Here is a 12,809-nt window from a genome sequence, read left to right as displayed (position 1 = left end):
TTTTTTTTTTTTTTAAAGATGGGGTTTCACCATGTTGGTCAGGCTGGTCTTGAACTCCCGACCTCAGGTGATCTGCCTGCCTTGGCCTCCAAAGTGCTTGGATTACAGGCGTGAGCCACCATGTCTGGCCCTAAAGCAAGTTCTTAGTGACTCAAAATGAGATTTAGACTCCCACACAATAATAGTGGGAGACTTCAACACTCCACTCTCAATATTAGATCAATGAGACAGAAAATTAACAAGGATATCCAGGACTTGAATGCAGAGCTGGACCAAGTGGACCTAATTCACATACACAGAATGCTCCATCCCAAATCCACAGAATATACATTTTTCTCAGCACCACATTGCACATACTCTAAAATTGACCCCATCATTGGAAGCAAATCACTCCTCAGCAAATACAAAAGAACAGAAATCATAACAAACAGTCTATCAGACCACAGCGCACTCAGACTGGGACTCAGGATCAAGAAACACACACAAACACGCACAACCACTTGGAAACTGAACAACCTGTTTCTGAGTGTCGACTGGAAACTCTGTCTCAAAAAAAAAGAAATACTAGACTTCCATAGAATCAACCCAAATGCCCATCAATGACAGACTGGACAAAGAAAATGTGGTACATATACACAATGGAATACTACGCAGCCATAAAAAATGAGTTTGTGTCCTTTGTAGGGACTTGGATGAATCTGGAAACCATCATTCTCAGCAAACTAACACAAGAACAGAAAGCCAAACACCGTATGTTCTCACTCATAGGTGGGTGTTGAACAACGAGAACATGTGGACTCAGGGAGAGGAGCATCACACACTGGGGGCAGTTGAGGGGGGTAGGGAGAGACAGCAGGGGGGGCGGGGAGGGAGGGGAGGGTTGGGAGGGATAACATGGGGAGAAATGCCAGATAAGTATGCACCCAAAGTAAATAATTTAAAAAAAAAAACCTTCAACAAACTAGGCATTGAAGGAACATACCTCAAAATTATAAGAGCCCTCTATGACAAATCCATAGCCAACATCATACTGAATAGGCAAAAGCTGGAAGCATTAGCCTTGAGAACTGGTACAACAAAAGAATGGTCACTCTCCCCATTCCTATTCAGCATAGTACTGGAGGTCCTAGCCAGAGCAATCATACAAGAGAAAGAAAGACAATAAAACTATATAGGAAGACAAAAATTCAAACTATCTTTTTTTTGTGAATGATATAATTTCATACCTAGAAAGCCCCACAGTCTCTGACTAAAAGCTCCTAGATATGATATTTTAAAACTTGAGCAACGTTTCAGGATGTAAAATCAATGTACAAAAGTCAGTAGTATTTGTATATACCAACAATGCCCAAGCTGAGAGCCAAGTCAAGAATGCAATCCTATTCACAATAGCCACAAAAAGTAATAAAAAACTTATAAAAGAATACCTAGGAATAGAGCTAACCAGAGAGGAGAAAAATCTCTACAATGAGAATTACAAGACATTGCTGAAAGAAATCAGAGACAATAAAAACAAATGAAAAAACATTCCAAGCTGATGGATAGGAAGATTCAATATTGTTAAAATCACCATACTACCAAAAGCAATTTACAGATTCAATGCTATTCCTATCAAACTACCAATGCCATTTTTCACATAATTAGGAAAACTATTCTAAAACTTGTATGGATACTCCTTCACCATAAATAAGGTTTGAAATAAATAAAATAAAACAAAACACATACAAAACCAAAAAAAGAGTTCAAATCACCAAAGCAATCCTAAGCAGAAAGGACAAAGCCAGAGGCATCATACTACCCAACATCAAACTATATTGTAAGGCTACGGTAACAAAAACAGCATGGTACTAGCACAAAAACACACACATAGATCAATGAAACAGAATAGAGAGCCCAGAAATAAGTGCACACACCTAGAATCATCTGATTTTCACCAAACTTGACAAAAACAAGTCAACAGGAAAAAGGATGCCTTATTAAATAAATGATGCTTGGATAACTGGCTAGCCATATGCAGAAGACTGAAACTTCACCCCTTCCTTTCTGCATACATAAAAATCAACATGAGATGAATTAAAGACTTAAATGTAAAACCTAAAGCAATGAAAACCCTGGAAGAAAACATAGAAAATACACTTTATACAAAAATTAACTCCAGATGGATAAATGATTTAAACAAGACTTAACATCATAAAAACCCTGAAAGAAAACCTAGGCAATACCATTCAGGTCATTGGCATAGGCAAGGACTTCATGACTAAATCACCAAAAGCAATGGCAACAAAAGCCAAAATAGACAAATGGGATCTAATTAAGCATAAGATCTTCTACACAGCAAACGAAACTATCATTAGAGTGAACAAGCAACCAACGGAATGGGAAAAAATTTTTGCAATCTACCCATCTGACAAAGGGATAACATCCAGAATCTACAAAGAACTTAAACAAACTTACAGGAAAAAAACAAACAACCCCATCAAAAATTGGACAAAGGATATGAACAGACATTTTTCAAAAGAAGACATTTATGCAGCCAACAAACGTGAAAAAATGTTCATCATCATTGGTCATTAGAGAAATGCAAATCAAAACCACATTGAGATACCATCTCACTCCAGTTAGAATGGCAATCATTAAAAAATCTGGAGACAGCAGATGCTGGAGAGGATGTGGAGAAACAGGAATGCTTTTACACTGTCAATGGAAGTGTAAATTAGTTCAACCATTGTGGAAGACAGTGTGGCTATTCCTCAAGGATCTAGAAATAGAAATTCCATTTGACCCAGTAATCTCATTACTGGGTATATACCCAAAGGATTATAAAATGTTCTATTATAAAGATACATGCACACGTGTTCGCTGTGGCAGTGTTTACAATAGCAAAGACTTGGAACCAACCCAAATGCCCGTCAATGATAGACTGGACAAAGAAAATGTGGCACATATATACCATAGAATACTACGCAGCCATAAAAAAGGATGAGTTTACGTCATTTGCAGGGGCATGGATAAAGCTGGAAACCATGTGCCAATCTGCGCATGTGCCCCAGAACTTAAAGTGTAATAAAAAAAAGAAAGAAAGAAAATACCACTCTGGACATAGACCTTGGCAAAAATTTCATGATGAAGAGGCCAAAAGCAATTGCCACAAAAACAAAGATTGACAAATGCAACCTAATTAAATTAAAGAGCTTCTGCATAGCAAAACAAACTACCAAGGGAGTAAACAGAAAGGGAGAAAATATTTGCAAACTATATGTCTGATGAAGGTCTAATATCTAGAATCTATAAGAAACAAATTGAAAGTAAAAAACAACCCCATTAAAAAATGGGTACTCCGCACCACTCCCAGTCACAGCCTTCCGTGACTTGCTCATCTCCAACATGACAAAAATCTCCAGCCCTACAGAGACTGAGTGGTGCTTTGAGTCCCTGATTGGTGTTTTCCAGAAGTTTGCTGGAAAGGGTGGTTACAACTGCACTGTCTCTAAGATAGAGTTCCTAAGGTTCATGAATACAGAGCTGGCTGCCTTCACAAAGAACCAGAAGGACCCTAGTGTCCTTGACCACATAATGAAAAAACTGGATGTCAACAGTGATGGGCAGCTGGATTTCCCAGAATTTCTTTATCTGATTGGTGGCCTAACTGTGGCTTGCCATGATTCCTTCCTCAAGGACCCCTTGGGCCTGGACTTCAAACCCACCCCCTTTCCTTCCATCCTTTCTGTCATGAACTCCTCCTCACAGCCCACATGTCTCCTGAACTAGCACTCCCACCACATCATGCAGGCCTCACCTGCAGATAGTAATAAAACAATGCCACTTTTTTAAAACACGGAAAAAAACAGGCAAAGGACGTGAGCATGAACTTCTCAAAATTAGATATGCATGTGGCCAATAATCATATGAAAAAATGTTCAACATCATTAATAATTAAAGAAATGCAAATCAAAACCACACTAAGCCAATCAGTATGGCTATTACTAAAAAATAACAGATGCTGGTGAGGTTACGGAGAAAAGGGGATGCTTATACACTGCTGGTGGTAAAGTAAGCTAGTTCAAACACTGTGGAAAGCAGTTTGGAAATTTCTCAAAGAACTTAAAACAGAACTACCATTCTACCCAGCAATCCCATTACTGGGTATACACCCAAAGGAATATAAATCAGTCTACCATAAAGACACATGCACATGTATGTTCACTGTAGCACTATTCACAATAGCAAAGGCATGTAATCAACCTAAATGCCCATCAATGGTGGAATGGATAAAGAAAATGTGGTACATATACACCATGAATATTACACAGCCATTATAAAGAACGAGAAAATGTCCTTTACAGCAACATGGATGGAGCTAGCGGACAGTACACTAAGTGAATTAATGTAGACACAGAAAACCAAGTACTGCGTATTCTCACTTATAAGTGGAGCTAAATACTGAGGGTACACATGGACACAAAGGAGGGAACAACAGACACTAGGGCCTACTTGAGGGTGGAGGGTGGGAGGAGGATGAGGATTGAAAAACTACCTATTGAGTACTATGCTTATTACCTGGGTGACAAAATAATTCATACACCAAACCCCCACTGCATGCAATTTACCCATATAGCAAACCCACACATGTATCCCATGAACCTAAAATAGAAATTGGAAGAAAAAAAGTGTCAACAGAAAAACAGAAGACATAAAGGAAAGTCAAAATGTTCAGAACTCAAAAATACAATAATCAAAACAAAAAATCTTAATGGGAAGTACAAATTAAAACAAAAAGCATATCACAGCCATCATAAGAGTAAAAATCACAAGGTCCGACAATTCAAAATCTAACAAGGATATGAGAAAATTCTAGACATAGTGTGAACTGCTACATTTGCTTCAGACAGCAGTTTAGCAATATCTGGTAAAGCTGAAAAAGCACACACTCTATAACAGCAATTCCATTTCTAGGTATATGTCCTAGACAAAATATTTCACATATACAGAAGAAAACCATACAAAAATGTACATTTTCTAATTGCTTGCAATTGAAAAACTGGAAATAATAGATTAAGTTGGAGAAATACATAAACTTTAGAATTCATAAAATGGTTAAAATTAAATATATATATATATATATATACATATATATACACAGAGAGTTCAAAAATACAACTTTGAAGTAAAAATCATACAGTGACACATTCAGCATGAGATAATTTGTGGGACTTAAAGCACACAATAAAACAATCCCTGAAAACAAAGATTGGATGGACATACACTTCAAATTTTAATAAAGGTATAAGTTGGATTAGAAACAGAATAAAGGTGATTTAATTGTTTTTATATTGTATTCTAATTATTTTAAAATAGCTGATGCAAAAATGACAAACATTAGCATTTATTCTAGATAGTTGATCACACATATTTGAATATTATTTTTAAGTCTCTGCAGTTTTAAGCATTTTAAAATTAAGGGAATGAATTTTTAAAACTACAAAAATATGAATAAAGGGCTAAAAAGCAGTAACTTTTAATTAATATGCTGGATTCTGAGACAACTTTAAACTCAATAGTATTTACCATGGTGTCAAATTTAGCATTTATCTTGAGTTCACAAACTGAGTTCGCTAATTTTGTCTCTGTTTTTCAAATTTCTAGAATTTACAGACTACTATAAAAACCATACACTCTTTTAGGCTAAGTGTTAGAAGACAGTCATAAATTTCTGGCTGTGTGACTAAATAAATTTAACTTTACTAACATAACTCCAGGATCACTATTCAAGCTCATCACTCTCACTATCCCTTCACGTGGTCATCATGCCCACCTACAAGGTCTCCAAAGCTAAAAGCCCATCCTCATTTAGAACCTTTTTGCCTCCCATGACTCTCTTTCCCATCTGGCTTGTCTATTACCCTGGCCATTATTTACACACTAAGGTTCATTCTTTGAGTGCATACAAGAACAGTTTCTGGAATCTTTAAATTTTAAAAGAGGAACTTATGATATTCTGCTTAACCACAAAGGTACACACAATTTAAAAACCTGAAAGGTCTCCTCCCTTTCTTTTTTAACAACATTGTGGTTACTATTTTTATCTGATAAAAAGGATCACTCTACAAATATTATTTATCTCAAATTATGACTCACCTCTGGATAAAGATGGAAGCGTTTCACTGTATTAATTACAAGTGGATATTCAGTAAGCCTGTCATTCATAATCATCCACAGTCCTTCCAAAAACGAAGGTGCTTCAATAATGGTCTTGAAGTAGGAATAATAAAGCCCCTTTTCAAAAAAAGGCACATATTGTCAATGTAATTAAAACTTTAAAATATTTATTTTTATCATTTCTTTAGAACTTTTTTTTCTGGAAAAAAAAAAAAAAAAAAAAAACCGAAAAGGTCAATAGTAAGACTTCCTAATTACTCCTTTCTAGTTTGCATTCTTGGACTTCAAGAAGCATGTATTTTCAGGTGATCACTGTACTATTCTTTCACTTTTTCTATAGGCTTTCAAACAAAAGAGTTGGAGGGATAGTCAAATGATTTAAAGAGTTTTTCTAATAATGTCTTAAAATATTTAGGCAGTATACATTTAATTTTACCAAATCTGGTTTTATCCTCCACATTTGAGATGCTTGAAGGTTGACATATGATTAATTCTATCATAAACAGGGATGACTTCATGCCTCTGTACAACTTTGCATATAGAAAATTAGTTTTTTTCCTATCCTTTTAAGAAATAAAATATAATGACCATAAGCATCACAATCAAGGAATCCAGTGCTTCTAGCTTACTTCATAGCTTTATCTAATGGCTCTGTGCAAAGTGAAAGCTAAATGTCCATTGACTATTGTTGCTCACAAATGCTATGTACTAAAAAGCAGGTTCTTTTACTGTCTTACACGTCAGGATATAAAATAAATGTTTCATTAAGATAGCAAAAGTGCTGTTGAGTTAAAATTTGTGGATTAACAACAGCACGTTGTGTCTTATTTCCCCATCTATTTCTTGCCTTCGTTCCTAAAATCTAAAAGCAAATAAAGGGCCATGTTGATAAAATGCACTCCTACTAAAAAATGCTATATGCTATAATCATACCTGCCTCACCCAACTCCTTAACTTTTAATAGATTAAGCAACATGAGTAAATACTATATTAAAGGTCTGTTTCAGCTGATGTCTGAAAGGCCATTACCTAATAGTTGATTGGCAAAATATGAGTTAATAAAGAATTTTCCTTTCTGCTTAGGAGGATAGCAAGGCAATACAATAATTAAAGGATATCTAATATGTAAAAGCCTATATTTAGGGAAATATTAAATATATAAATAAGTTATTAATAACAGCTATTGTTTTGTGCCAAGTATTCCGCCATGTGTTGTCACTCATTATCTCTCTGCATTTTTCCTAAACCCCTCTAAGGTTGGCATTATCTCTATTGAGCAGCTGAGATTACTGAGAATCTGAGAGGTTACCTGACTAGCCATTGTACAATTATTGTACAAGAAAGTACAGAACTGTTATCAGAATCCAGTGATCTGTCAACCAAAGTCCAGACTCTGCCAGTTACACCATTTAATGATAATTTATATTCTGTCTTTGGAAATATCTTTAAAATATTCAAATGTCATGCATATGTTAATGTAACCAATGCTTTGAAACATTAAAGGGGCAATATAGGGATGAAAATAAAAAGTAGTGGCTGAGGGGCCTAGAATAAGCAAATTCATAGGACAGAAAATACAGTTGGGTGTGATTAGTGGGTACAAGAGTTTCTGTTTAGGATAGCAAAAGTTCTGAATGTGGACAGTGGTGACAGTTGCAAGAAAATACCAATGTACTTAATGTCACTGAGTTGTACACTTAAATGATAAACATATGTTTAAATTTTTTTATTACAATTTTAAATTTAAATTTTATCACAATTTAAACAAAAAGCAGTGGCTAGAGTGAGGAGAGCCAGTTACAATGCTTCACTAGGCCCTCGACCAGCTACAAGCAGATTTGGAAGATGGGCGGTTGTGGTCTCTTATAAATGTAAAATTCTGCAGTTTTGGCATTCAATATCCCACTTACTCTTCACAATAATTATGTGAGATGTATACGGCAGAAAACTCTATTTTAAAGACTAGGTATCAAAAAAAAAAAAAACCCCAGAAAATTATTTAAAAATTATATCAAAAGTTATTTCTCAAAAGATATTATCTTGAAATCAAAAGAGATCTGAATTAACAATAATAATCATTAAAAGACCCAGGTAAAACATGGGATCTCCCAACTGCAGCAAAAGAGAAAGCAATTTCTGATAACATCTCATTTGATAGCCCTTTATCACTTCTTCAGTGCCTTCTTTTTTCTCCTTCCACAGATGCTATAATTGATCTTTATTATCTTAAAAAGAAGTCTGCATTAGGAAAGGGTGAGAGATAATGAAATAAGTAACAGAAAAATAATCTCAAACTCTTTACTATTTAAATAATAAATCTGGGTTATAGTTTAAGAAACAGCACAGTTCACCAAAAGTTCGTTTCCATTCCTCATACATTTCTACCTCATTGTCTCACTATTCTTAAACCACAAATTAATTCATTAGAAGAAGAAACCTAACCATTTCAGTGCGAAAAGTCATCTCCCGTTCCAAAGATGAGAGGTGAGAGAAATGACGATCATTTTCAAAAAGTGTTACTAAATGTATCCTAGAAAAAAATGAAGTATCATATTACAATCAGGACAAGTTTCAAAAGCAACACTAAAATCACTAAGCGATAACCAAAGTAAGAAAGCCACAAAAAGGAAAACAATAATTTGTTATAATATTGATTTTATAATTTGCTTACTAACTTGTATGTTTTTAGGCATTTATAATCCAGTATGTTTTTAGGCATTTATGAACCTGAAATTCCTTAACTCAGTGGTTTTTAAACTTAATTGTGGCCAGGCATGGTGGCTCACACCTGTCATCCCAACACTTTGGGAGGACGAGGTAGGAGGATTACTTGAGGTTAGGAGTTCGAGACCAGCCTGGCCAACATGGTGAAACCACATCTTTACTAAAAATACAAAAATCACACAGGCATGGTAGCACATGCCTGTGATTCTGGCTGCTAGGGAGGCTGAGGCAGAAGAATTGCTTGAACCCAGTGGGCAGAAGTTGCAGTGAGTGGAGATCATGCCGCTGCACTGCACTCCAGACTGGGCGACAGTAAGACTCTGTCTCAAAAAGACACCTTAATTGTATATCTAAAATTCTTGTGGCCTTTGTCACCTTTCCTTCCATCCCTGGCCTCTAAATCAGAACAGAGGCATGTTAGTGTTTGCTTTGTAAGTTTCAAGGGATTCTAATGTACCAGCCTTGGGAAATACCTCCATAGCTGTTGAAAAAGAATTCAGAATATGATTTTAAATAAAATTACTTTAGATCAAATCAGACTTATAATAAGTATAATATCACATAAGGGATCGACTTTCAAGTGGCAAAGAATACAGGTCTGTACTTGAAGATATTTTAGTAGTGAAACTCAATAGCTGTAGGCAGTGAAGAAAGGAGCATATGTGATAAAATTAGCTAACTTACCTAGTCAGTACTTTCCAGCGAGGTTGAAAATAAAACAAAGTTCCATATATTAACCCTGTTTTCCACTAGCCCTTCTTTACATGTGGGACAGACGCCAGGGTACCGAAAACTGCAGGAATATTCCCTACCATTGCAGCCTCAGTTCTAACATCAAAATCTCCCTGCAGACTAAATGGCTAGAGCAGCACTGTCCCAGCAGAACACAGGGGCAGGTTGCATACCTCCCAAGGGTAGAAATCCTTGAGCACAGGTAAAAATAAAATATTCCAGAGGGAATATTATTTTACAAATTTTATAACACTTTTGTAAAATAATGTACGCAGGCTTGCACACTGAAAGACTCAAAGCCATTTAACTCTGTATAACCACTGTAGAATCTTTATCTTCTTTTTTACCTGATTTCCAATTGGCAGGTGTTACTAAAACTTTATCACCTAAGTTATTTTACTGGCTGAGCATGGTGGCTCACACCTGTAAACCCAACACTTTGGGAGGCTGAGGTGTGTGAATCATTTGAGGCCAGGAGTTTGACACCAGCCTGGCCAACATGGTGAAACCTCATCTCTACTAAAAACACAAAAAAAATGGCCAGGTGTGGTGGCACACACCTGCAATCCTAGCTATTTGGAAGGCTAAGGGATGAGAATCACTTGAGCCTGGGAGGCAGAGGCTGCAGTGAGTCAAGATCGTGCCACTGCACTCCAGCCTGGGAGACAAATCAAGATTCTGTCTAAAAAAAAAAAAAGTTATTTAACTAACAACATACAATTACCATAAAATAAAGGAATGTTTTAAATGAACTATACATGCAAAATATGCTTAAAAAGCTAGATATTTAAAGTAACGTGTGGTGAATTCTTTGGCAAGGCAAATTTTAATTCATAAGTTACTATTCCCGTAATGCATCTATTTTGTAAATGCTCCTTAATATATGAGGTTTGTAAAAAAGCAAAATATATGTATACATTGGTGCACATAAAGATGTTCAACAAATCTAGCCAGAAGTTGTTTTATTTTATGCAAAAATTGATGGCAATTTTTAATTAAAATGTTTTTAAATATTTCAAACTGAAACTAAATCTTACCAGTGCAAAATTCCTACACAGGCAGCTGGAAAAAGAAAAAAAAGGAAAGTTATTAAAAGCTGCTTTGTTATAACTTACCCTTAAAGTAAGTATTTCAAATGTATTCTTTTATATGTCTAGAAAGACAGCACACAAAGCAAGATGACCAGCTATTCCTGTTGCTATGAGTATAGGAAAAAATCCAGGACACAAAACAAATTCTGAACAGAGCTTACCTTTCAGCAGCAGCACCTGACAAGCAAAAGGAGAAACTTGAGAGGGTTTTTTTTAACTTCAGGTAATTTGTAAGAGTGATGGCTTCATGGATGATTGTGACCTTTTTTGTTTTTTTTTAGTATCATTTTCTATTCCTTTACATAAAATTTTTACAAAAATTATAAAAGAAGTAAATATATACAGTATGCTTCAGCTAGTTCTAACCAAGAGTAGCCACTCTAGGTCAGTTTCCCTGGTGTTCATCGGAAGACAGTTAAATGCAGGCAATCACTTCCTCAGGAGCACATCTAAGAGCCCCATTGTGCAACTCAACCCTTGATGAATTGCAAGCTCTTTGCACGCTCCCAGACCTAGGAGGTACGAGATGGCCTAGGAGACTAATCTGGAGTCACCTGAGCCAATGCCCCATGCATACATAAGACCTCACCAGGGATCTGGGAGACACTGCTCTGGGTACGAAGATTTTACAGGAACTGCAAACGCAGTCTGTGCCCTTGGTTGGCTGGGGAATTCCTTGTTTTCAAGGGTACCATAGAGCTGGGAAGAGGGGAGGAGAAAATAGAACAAGTTAAAACACCACAAACTTTGCTGTTTTAGAGGTTCAGCAGCTTTTCTTGAATTAATGCCAGATTGTTGTAAACCTTTGGTTAATTTCCAAAGTTTTGAAAAAAAAATAATTTTGATAATTTTCCAAGTATTTTCATTGTCGTCATGGAGGAGTGCATTTACTTGGCTATTCCAGAAGTCCTACCTCCTTTCCGAGATTTTATAATGGTATTTCTTATGGTCGTCCCAAATATACTCGGCAAGTCATCTTATAAACCACCAATAATAGGCATTTAGAAATTGAAAAATTATTCCACTTGGCTAACAAAATAAATGAAAATTAATTCAATAATTATTGAAGAAATTAAATGTAAAAAAATTTAAAATTGCAATGTTGAAATTCTCAACCATGCCTCTCCAGATCTTTTCCCATATTACTGTCCTGGGCTTATCTTAAATATTTCTCAGAATATTAATTTGTTTTATACCAGGATGGGCAAAGTATAGCCCATGGTCTGTTTTTGGACTGCCTGCAAGCACGGTTGCTGTGATTTTTAAAAGGTTGGTAAAAATGAAGCAGAAGCAGCTGGTGCTGCTGCTTCAACTGTATGTGGCCTGCAAAGCTTAAAATATTTACTCTTTGGCTCTTTATTGAAAAAAGCATATATATTTGCTACATATATTAACTCTTTCTATCTATACTTGGAACCATCCTGAAACTAAACCTCATACCTTCTCTCTCAGCTTGAAACAGGTGCTCATTAACTGTTTATTAGGCTTCATTAACTTTAAGTCATACAGAGACTATCCTATTCAACTACATTTGTATCCTATTTCTAATTCTCCTAACAATTATATACACTGGCAAACAATCTTAATATGTAAGGAAAAAGTCAAATATACCACCAAATTCATCCAGCTTTCCAAAGATGCTCAAAACCTTTCTGTGTCTCTCACTCCCTCCCTTCACCCCATATACAACATCTGGAAAAAAAACGATGATATGGTGTAATGATGTCAGTATTCTAAATGCATGAATGGCTTATCACATGCCCTTTCCAAGCTCCAAGCTGTGACAGAAGCACATCCCCTGGACCCTGGCATCCTATCCATCCATCTCACCTCTGAAGGTGACCCAGCCTCATATTTCACTGAAACAAAGACCATTAGAAGCCAGCACTTCCAACTTCTTTTATCTGCACTTTAACATTTCTCCATATAGTAATCCTCACTTTTCTGCTCCCTTCCATCTCAGAAGAGGAATTCTCTCTCCTTTTTTCCACAGTTAGCTTCTCAAATTTGTGCCTTTAATTCTACCCCTCCCAAATATTCCAAGACTTGCTCCACTAATTATTTCCTTTCTTGGATTCTCTCATCCTCTTCCCTTCAGTGTTTAAA

General features: G+C 36.0%; 1 protein-coding gene, 1 long non-coding RNA gene and 1 pseudogene across 6 annotated transcripts in view; 2 read left to right on the top strand and 1 right to left on the bottom strand.

The window, feature by feature from the left end:
* The window catches only part of LOC116557358, a 231,370-nt gene that overhangs the window by 132,488 nt on the left and 86,073 nt on the right, over positions 1–12,809 (top strand). The gene's annotated exons all lie outside the window — the stretch shown is intronic.
* DPY19L2 (dpy-19 like 2) overlaps positions 1–12,809 on the bottom strand; it is a 109,525-nt gene that overhangs the window by 93,822 nt on the left and 2,894 nt on the right. For all 4 annotated transcript variants that reach the window (XM_032286814.1, XM_032286813.1, XM_032286812.1 and 1 more), the window contains exons 2-4: positions 10,650–10,674; positions 8,599–8,686; positions 6,136–6,273 (exon numbers count right to left, since the gene is read on the bottom strand). In XM_032286814.1, coding sequence (XP_032142705.1) covers positions 6,136–6,273; positions 8,599–8,686; positions 10,650–10,674 — 251 coding nt within the window. The remainder of the gene's footprint in view (positions 1–6,135; positions 6,274–8,598; positions 8,687–10,649; positions 10,675–12,809) is intronic.
* Positions 3,300–3,933, top strand: LOC116557357 (annotated as a pseudogene).

The sequence above is a fragment of the Sapajus apella genome, unplaced genomic scaffold (genome assembly GCF_009761245.1).
Source record: "Sapajus apella isolate SASKATOON/1434 unplaced genomic scaffold, GSC_monkey_1.0 scaffold19, whole genome shotgun sequence".
NCBI classification, from domain to species: domain Eukaryota; kingdom Metazoa; phylum Chordata; class Mammalia; order Primates; family Cebidae; genus Sapajus; species Sapajus apella.
The sequence above is the reverse complement of the archived record's forward strand: the minus strand, read 5'-3'. Positions and strand labels throughout refer to the sequence as shown.